General features: G+C 56.5%; 1 protein-coding gene across 1 annotated transcript; it reads left to right on the top strand.

Annotated features, from left to right (window-relative positions):
* Positions 1 to 725: 725 nt before the first annotated feature.
* Positions 726 to 4636, top strand: LOC135887560 (zinc finger protein CKR1-like). The gene is made up of 4 exons (XM_065415286.1): positions 726 to 813; positions 2634 to 2726; positions 3294 to 4021; positions 4175 to 4636. The coding sequence occupies exons 1-4, from the start codon at positions 726 to 728 to the stop codon at positions 4634 to 4636; spliced, it is 1371 nt and encodes a 456-aa protein (XP_065271358.1).
* Positions 4637 to 9500: the final 4864 nt, after the last annotated feature.

The following is a 9500-nucleotide window of genomic DNA, read 5'->3' as shown; positions in this document are numbered from 1 at the left end:
ACGCTCCAGATCCTGCCCTCCTCCCGCGGGCCGGGCCGTGGGATTGAGGGTGGCCCATCCAGGAGGCTGGGGGAGCAGCGAGCAGGCAGGGGGAAGGGGTTAATGACGGACTTGTCTAGCATGGCGCTGACATTCCAGGGAGAGGGGTACCAGCCGCCCCCACCCCAGCGGCCTGCCATGGCAGTAGCCAAGGCACCAATGGCTTCACACTCCGCAGTGGGGAAAGGTGTCTGGGAACCCCTCATCCCAGACAGGCAATGGCAGATCATCTGCGCCTCACTAGGACGGCTGTGCCTGAGCCTCCAGGCCCAGCTGGAAACACCCCAGAGTTAAAGGCTAGGGCTGGGCGGGGGAGGATGAGGGTGAGAATGCTAATAGCAGGAGCTCTCCTGTCACGCTTTCCATCCACAGATCTCCAGGTGCTTTACAAAGGAGCTCAGGGTCATTCTCCCCCTTTTACAGATGGGGAAACCGAGGCATGAGTGGCAACATGGCTGGGCTGTGGGCACCAGGGGCAGAGCCGGGGTAGAAGACCACCCCCTGGGTGCCTTTCAGAGTGCTGCCTTTCAGAGTGCTATTCATTAGGTAGCACCAGAAGGTGGGGCAGTGGGGCCCATGGAAGAACTGGGGGGGGGGGGGGGTGGCTGGGACAGCAGGTTCTGAGTGAGGGTCTCTGGCTGTTCCAGGGGCCGGCGGCCGGCAAGGAGGTGGGTGTGTATTCCACCATGGAGCCATGCGTCCTGCTGGATCCTCACCAAAAAGCCCTGTACAGGGACGTCATGCAAGAAAGCTACGACACCCTGATGTCGCTGGGTGAGGATTCCTGTCCCCTCGGGCATTTGGACATGGGGGGTGGGGGTGTCTCTGAAGCGCTGCTCAGGGTCTGGGTCTTTTAGATTTCAGTGGGATCAGCCCCATAGTCCACAGATGCCAGCCTGAGAGAGACCATCACCTCTCCGGCCCCTGCTAGTGGACTTCTGCATGCCCAGGGCAGTGGAGTCGGCTTACAAGAGGAGCGTGGATGAGTTCAGCTTGTTCAGCCCAGCCAGACACAGACTGAGAGAGGGCTGCTTCTCATTTGGAGTGGGGGGGGTGAGCTCCAGGGAGAGGGAAGATCTGCTAATGCAACCGGACCATGTCGGCACAAGAACAAATGGGGATAAACTAGTCAGGAGTAAACTGAGGCTGGAAATTGGCAGGATTCTACCCATCAGAGGAGGGAGGTTCAGGAACAGCTAGTTTGAAGCTGCAGCTTGAATGGGATTATATGACGGGGCTGTCAGAGATAGCTGGGGACTCAATGTGCCAGGTGGTCCCTTCCACTACTATGTCCTGTGATCATGAGTCTCATGTCACTCACACGTATTTTCCATCCCCAGGGAGGGCCCAATCTTAAGGCATGGTTAGGGGTGAGCTAGTGCCCTATTGTGCTACGCTAGAGTCACTGTAACCTGTACTGGTGTTGGAGATCACCAGACCCCCCTCCAGGGGGCACTGCCCATTCCCTTTGCCCCACTGGCCTCCCCACAGAGTCTCCCAGGGATTCCACACCAGCACAGAAGGGGGCTGGGGTTAAAAAATGTGGCTTGTCCTTTCTGACGACCGTTGGGGTGTTATTCTTACCGCAGCCAAACTCCTGAATCAGACCCCCGGAATCATGAGATTGGCTTTGAAATCATGAGATTGAAAACATAAAAATGTTGGGCTTCTTTTCTTCACCTTCTGGTTTTTGAGCCGTTAGCGTCACACTCAGGGTCACGTTTTCAAACTGTTCTCTGCAGCTCCATGTTGCGTTCCTGGCTTACATGCAAAGAAGCGAGATAGAAACATAATAGACTCTAGCTGGAAGCAACAGAACTTGGTTGCTTAGAATCCAGAACTGAAATGCACAAGAACCAAAAACAGAGAGAGAGAAAACAGGCTGCTCCCTCAGGCAATGTGGCACAATTCACCCCACCTTGCTCTATGCAGTCTTTGCAGACTGACTGCTGCTAGACCCAGGTCACATGCTTCCCTATAGCGCCCACTAGCCTGCCAACAGGACCAGGAAACCTCCTGAGAATTTAAAGTGATAGCTTGTCAATGCCCCTCACCACCTGGGCTAGAAATTTACATCTTTCATATCTCTTTTTGTAGTGAACCCTGAGATTCTGGCACAATCTCACAATTCCAGCAACCGGGGCTTGAGGTCAAATCCCGAATATTGCGAGACTCGTGAGACAATCGCAAGGGCTGGCAACACCATAGCATAACGGGTGCTTGGGGCTCTGCAGATGCAGACCCGGCCCTGGGGATAGGGCAAGGCTGGTCAAAGAGTCCTGGGGGAGTGAGCAACCGAGCTGCCATTCGGTAGGGGAATAGGGAAACCCCAGCTGTGTGGTGCTCACTGTGCATGGGGACCTGTCCTTCTCTAGTGGCTGGGCCAAATAAATCCCCTGGGGTAGACGTGGCTTCTCTCCATGTGCATCTTATCACATGGAGGGAGTTGGGGAACCCCCATGCAGCCCCATAGCCTTCCAGGGAGGGGCTGTGGATCGTGGTGATCACAGCCCCGCTGGCAGCGAGCAAGGAGAGGGGGTCGCTGCCTAATGAGCTCTGTTCCCCCCCTCCCCCCGCCTGACTCCCCCCCACAGAATTCCCCTTCCTGAAAGCGGAGGTGATCTCCCGACTGGAACGGCGTCGCAGAGGCTCCAAGGAGAGGGAGATCCCAGCAGCGTCTGGCTCAGGTGAGGGATCAGCTATGCCGACTGGGCAATAAACAGCTGGGGTTCCCACCCGGGCCCCATCAGCGTCCCCGGCTCTGCCACTGCTGTCCCAGGTCTGGACTGTGCCCAGCGGGCGTCATAGCCTCCTGGTGAGCATCACTCACAGCTTCTCACCCAGCCTGACAACACCTGGCTGTGGCACCCTCCCCGCTGAGGGCTTGGATGGGGTGTGGGGGCAGAATTGGTCCCCTCCTCTGGGTGAGGGTTTGGGGGATTCAGCCCGTGATTTTCTAATCTCCCGGGGAGCTATTTTAGTTTGTTTCCCCCCTTTCCGAGGTTCCTTCCGCCCAGAGCAGGGAGTGGATTCCAGGCAGGCAGTGTCCGACTGGACAGAGCACTGGACAGGGACCTAGGAGACCTGGGGTGCATTCCTGGCTTAGCCACTGGCCTGCTGGGTGAGCTTGAGCAAGTCATGCCCTCACTCCGTGCCTCAGTTTCCTCATCTGGGGAACGGGGGTTTGTAAAGTGCTTTGAGACCTAGCCATGCAGGAGTGGAGTGTGGGAGTTATTCTCCCTCTGTCCTGGCAGGTGATGGGACGGCGAGTGAGACCGAGGAGGAGAATCCCCCAAAGGAAGGCCCTGAGCCAGCGGAACCACGGGAGATGCTGCCGGAAGGATTTTCAGGAGCTGTTTGCCAGGGGCCTGCTGGGGTGAGGCTGGGAGGGGCAGGGAGGAGACAGGGCAAACCCGCCCCTCAGGGGCCCAGCCCCAAGAAACTGCAGGATATCACAGCTCACCAGCGAACGCCCCAGGGCCAGAAGCCCTACCGGTGCCAGGACTGTGGCAAGAGCTTCATCTGGAGCTCGCACCTGGAGCGGCATCGGCGCGTCCACACAGGCGAGCGCCCCTATGCCTGCCCTGAGTGCGGTGAGAGCTTCACCCAGAGCTCCCACCTCCGGCAGCACCAGCTGGCCCATGGCGGCGAGCGCCCCTACAAGTGTGGCGACTGTGGCAAGCGCTTCGGTGACCCGCCAGCCCTGGCGGCCCACCGGCGCGGCCACCTGGAGGACAAACCCTACCGCTGCGCCCAGTGCGGCAAAGGCTTCGCCTGGAGCTCCCACCTGGAGCGTCACCGGCGTGTCCATACCGGCGAGCGGCCCTACCGGTGCAGGGAGTGCGGGGAGGCCTTCGCCCAGAGTGCCCACCTCACCAAGCACCGCCGGACCCACACCGGGGAGCGCCCCTACCGCTGCCCCCACTGCGGGAAGGGCTTCGGGGACAGCTCTGACCTCACACGACACAAACGGACCCACACAGCTGGGAGCATCAGGCAGCGCCAACAACCTGCTCGCAAGCAGAGCCCGGCCAAGCCCAGGAACGCTCAGCAGAAGGGGAAACGCAGCCGCTGCAGCCAGGGCGCTGGGGAGAGCTTGGGGCCACCACAACAGCAGCAGGGTCCCCAGTGCCAGGACTGCAGGCTGGGCTCCAAGCCCCGGAGAGCCCACCAGGAGGGGACGTGCAGCTGCTTCAGGGAGAGCTTGGAGCTGCTTCAGGGTTCAGAGGCCCTGGGACCCCAGCCCGAGCGGAAATCCCACCCCTGTGGGCACTGCGGGAAGGTCTTCGCCTGGAGCTCCCACCTGGAGCGGCACCGGCGCGTCCACACTGGCGAGCGGCCCTATGCCTGCCCCGAGTGTGGCGAGCGCTTCGCTCAGAGTGCCCACCTCACCAAGCATCGCCGGACCCACACCGGCGAGCGGCCCCACACCTGCCCCCACTGCGGGAAGGGCTTCGTCGAGAGCTCCGACCTGGCGCGGCACCGGCGCACCCACACCGGGGAGAAGCCCTACAGGTGCGGGCAGTGCGGGAAAGGCTTCAGTGTTCGCTCAGCCCTCACCAAGCACCACAGGGAGCACGCGGGGAGCACGCCATGAGTGGTTGCCACCGAGAGCCTGCACCAGGCTGCCCTGTCCCCTCCTCAGGGAGAGAAGAGGAAAACCTGGCACTTCCATTTCACATTGCACGCTTGGGAGAAGGCCCCCGGGATGGCCCGAGGGCCTCTGGGCTGGAGACACCCCCCCCACACACGGGACGGCCCAAGGGCATCTAGACCAAGACCCCTCCAGGACGGCCCGATGGCCTCACTACCTCTGAAAACCCATGCTGGAAAGCACACTTCCAGCTTTAGTACTGACGTATCCTAAAAGTGACTCTTCAAACGTGGCTGTTTCGTCACCCTATAGTGCCCTGCAATCACAGGGGCTCCGTTTCCCAGCAATAAGATCTTTTTTCTCACTGCCAGCCCTGGGATGGAAGAGAAGCGCTGGGTTCTTTCCTTCTCACGCGTCATCACCAGGAATAAAGGGTTCACAGGGCGAATTCTTGCTTGTGCAGCCGCTGGCACCCTCACCCTCTGTGACCCCCCCCATGACAGATTTCATGCCCCGCGGGCCATACATAGGTCGACCCCTCCCCCCCGTGGAGACGCAGCTAGGTTGATAGATTCTTCCATCCACCTCGCTACTGCCTCTCTGAGAAGTGGATTTACTGCATCACTGGAAAATCCCCTTTTGTCAGCGTAGGCAGCGTCTACACTACAGTGCTACAGCATCCCAGCTGCAGTGCCGTAGATGTGTTACTGCCGTGGCTGTAGAGCAGATGTGGCCTCAGAAGCAGTTCTGTTGAGGTTGCAGGGCAAACAGGAGATAGAGGCAGCAAGCACTCGAGGCCCGACTCTGCTACATGCAGGGAGCAGGGCAGCGGGGTGGAGAAAAGGGGCCAGTCCTGTGGGATATGTTCTCAGATTGCAATCACAAGAGGAAAAATGTGCTACAGGGGGTGAGTGGCCATAGTGTGTCTCCTCTCTCCACCACCGGCCTACACGGCTGGGACTCCTTTACAGCAGGATGACCGAGAGGGGAACCAGCCCCTTTAAACTTTCTTTAAAGAACGTTGAGCGTTAAAGAGGAAGGGCCCAGCACTCACTGGTTGACCCTAAAAGAAAGTGGCAAATAACCAGCCAGGGGGTCTGGCTTCAGGGGTTTCAGAGTCTGGCTGGTCCAAATTTTAATTTTTCATTCCATTCCGAGAATGACATTTTTTTCATGAAAAATCTTTCTTTCCTTTTTTTTTTCTTTTTTTAAGGATGAAAAAAAATCTGAAATTCAAAACGTTTTCCTCTCCAATTCAAGGATTCCGTTTTGGAGGGGGATCGAGGGTTGTTGGTGCATGCGTGCATGTGTCTTTTTTCTACGTTCTCTTGCTATTTAACTTTCCCATCTTTTTTTTTTTTCCCTCTGGAAGAGGAGTGGGAATCAAATGAGAGCAATTTGGAGGCAGAAAAAACACTTTCTCTAACTTTTTTTCCACTGGAAAATTAAAGAAAAACAAAGAAAGAAAACGTGAGAATGGGAAATGCAGACACATGCGAAAAATGAAAATTTTGGAAATAAAACAAAAAATTAAATTCAATTCATTTTACAATTTTGGATTTAAAAAAGGGGGTTTCTGGGTTGATCCTCACAAACTGTTTGACGAACAAAATACAGACCGCTGGTTTTTAAAGGACCACAGAGTAGTACCCTGGTGGGGGGTAACTTTCAGAGAGGGTCACCATGACGTCATCTCGGCCTGACCTCTTGCCTTTGAACAGGGCAGGCTAGATTGCTCTAAATGCCTAGTGGGGATCTTGCCAGCTTTATATGCTGCATCTGTCACCGTGGTGTCTGGGCACAAGGGCGGTGTGCATAATGGAGTTGCGGGGGGGTTTCTGGCAATTCTGAAAAATCAAAGAAAAAACATTGTTTCAGGTCAGTCCCAAAATGATTTTTTAAAAGTTTTCAGTAAATTGAAAAGTTGGAAAGAAAAATGCATTTCTGATCAAATGCAGCATTTTATTCCACCCCAGACAAAACCAGTCTGTTTCAACGGTGAGCCATTTTTTATGTTTAAAAAAGAATAAAATTAAAAGGAATTTTGATCGAACGAAGAGTCGTTTAAATCAGAAAAATGGAAACAGTTCCTTTCTAACAGGTCAACACTCAATGTTTTGGGTTTGGGTAGGGGATTAATTTATTCATTGGATCGAAACAATTTTTTGCAAAATTAACACAGATTCGCAAAATGCTTCAGTTGACCCAAATCTGCATTTTTTGCCAAAAAAAGTCACGTGGGGTGCATCCCAAATGGCAGGGAGCTGTCTATACTGGGTTGTTTTGTTTTTGTTTTTTTGATTGATTGATTGATTGATTGATTGATTGATTTAGCGAATCCATGGGCAGGCAGCCATCTAAATGCCTTCAGAATCAAAGACCTTAGAAAAAGAGTGGGAATTGAATGGAATAAATTTATAACAAATGCTGAGATTCATTAGCAAATTCAACAACCCCTAATTGCTAACGATATCCGGAAAAGAAGACTGAGATATTGGGGACCTGGGTTATGAACGAAATCAGACTGACAGCCATAGCAGGGCTGTCTCAAAAGGGGCTGATCAAAAGAATCTATCAGACAATATTTATAGGGGGGGGGGACATTATGGGACATAGAGGCCTCTCCATGGAGGTCTAGACTTTGCATGGTCCCTACCAGCCCTACATTTCTATGACACTCAAAGAGCAACCCATGATAGCCGGGGATGGTGGAGCCCTGTTCGTGCCCACAGCGACGTCTGGAATGAATTCAGATTCACTCATACTCATCTAGCTGCTTCAGTGCACAGCTCCAGTACAGACATGTTAAAAGTGACTTGCATGCCCACCCTGATCTCGCTACAACAGTGCAAAACCCTAAATTAGCTAACATAGCTTCTCTGCACCCCCGTGGCCAGAGCACCGCAGCACCTCATGCCATAGGCACTGGAACTAGTAGTGAGGGGGTGCTCCAGCACTCCCTGCCTTGAATTTATTTCCATCATACACAGGGTTTACAGTTTGGTTCAATGGCTCTCAGCACCCACTAAAAATAGTTCCAGCACCCCTGCCTCACGCGATCTTTAATAGCAGCATGGCCTAGTGGATAGAGCACTGCACTGGACTCAGGACACCTGGGTTCTTATTCCTGGCTCTGCCACCAGCCTTCTGGGCGACCTTAGCTAGGACTCCATATGAAGCCAGCCAGGATGCTGGTGTAGCATGCCTGCCTCTCTCTGAGCATACTGTCACCAGGGCAAGAAGCTTACACAGCTTCGACCTTCCTGGATCTGACCTCGGAGCATTCAGCATCCCCTTCCACACCGTGCGCTTCCCACAGTGAGTCCGCCCGGGCAGGGCTCCTGGGGAAGCCAGAGGGCCCTGCACCCCAACTCCACAGTCAGCAGTGATTCTCAGCCAGCGTGTAGAACAGAAGGGTTTATTAGTCGACAAGGACACAGCGTGGAACAGAACTTATTAGCACAGAAAACAGTCAGTAAAGTCCATCTTGCGGGGAGGGGGGCCCAGAGCCAGGGTTCTGGCCCTCCCCCTGCACCCCAAGCCAGCCGAGACTGACTCACTTCCAGCTGTCTGGCCCCTGCCCTGCCCGTTGCTCCCAGGGCCGCCCAGAGGATTCAGGGGGCCTGGGGCAAAGCAATTTCGGGGGCCCCTTCCATAAATAAAAGTTGCAATACTATATTTTTACATTTCCAAATACATGATACTAACCAGTGAAATACATTCAAAAATTAATTTTTAATAATTTGAAAATATACAAAATACATTATTTAAAAACATTAAAAGCTTTAATGGTATGTATACATTTGCAATTACATAATGGGCTGTCGCTGGGGGATGGTAATGGTTGGTGCCAATGGGCTGTCGCTGCCTGGGGGTGGCGCTGTTGTTGCCCAGGGCGGGGTGGGGAGCTGGGCTCTGGGTCAGGGGGTGCCCGGTTCACAGGGGCTGGGCTCAGAGCTGGGGGTCAGGGCTGTGGGGGGAGGGGTCAGGGGGTTGTCTGGCTCAGAGGGGCTGGGCTCGGAGCTGGGAGTCAGGACTGCGGGGGGGGGGGGTGTCAGGGGGTGCCCGGCTCAGAGGGGCTAGGCTCGGAGCTGGGAGTCAGGGCTGTGGGTGGGGGGAGTCAGGGGGGTGTCTGGCTCAGAGGGGCTGGGCTCAGAGCCGCGGGTCAGGGGAGTGTCCGGCTCAGAGGGGCTGCGCTCAGAGCGGCAGCTTAGCGCTGAGGGGGGGAGGTCAGGGGGGTGTTCAGCTCAGAGGGGCTGGGCTTAGAGCTGGGGGTCAGGGCTGGGGGCGGGTCAGGGAGGTGTCCGGCTCAGAGGGGCTGGGCTCGGAGCTGGGGGGTCAGGACTGCAGGGGGTGCCCGGCTCAGAGGGGCTAGGCTCAGAACTGGAGGTCAGGGCTGCGGGGGGGAGGTCAGGGGGGTGTCCGGCTCAGAGGGGCTGGGCTCGGAGCTGGGGGTCAGGGCTGGAGGGGTCGGGGGGGGGGGTCCGGCTCAGAGGGGCTGGGCTCAGAGCGGCGGGTCAGGGGAGTGTCCGGCTCAGAGGGGCTGGGCTCGGAGCTGGGGGGGGTCAGTGCTGCGGGGGGGGGTCAGGGGGTGCCCGGCTCAGAGGGGCTAGGGTCAGGGCTGCGGGGGGGTTTGGAGGGTGTCCGGCTCAGAGGGGCTGGGCTTAGAGCTGGGGGGTCAGGGCTGCGGGGGGAGGTCAGGGGGTGCCCGGCTCAGAGGGGCTAGGGTCAGGGCTGCGGGGGGGTTTGGAGGGTGTCCGGCTCAGAGGGGCTGGGCTCAGAGCTGAGGGTCAGGGCTGGGGGGGGGTCGGGGGGTGTCCGGATCAGAGGGGCTGGGCTCGGAGTGGGGGGTCAGGGCTGAGGGGGG

Source organism: Emys orbicularis, chromosome 13 (genome assembly GCF_028017835.1).
Source record: "Emys orbicularis isolate rEmyOrb1 chromosome 13, rEmyOrb1.hap1, whole genome shotgun sequence".
Lineage (NCBI taxonomy): Eukaryota > Metazoa > Chordata > Testudines > Emydidae > Emys > Emys orbicularis.
The sequence above is the reverse complement of the archived record's forward strand: the minus strand, read 5'-3'. Positions and strand labels throughout refer to the sequence as shown.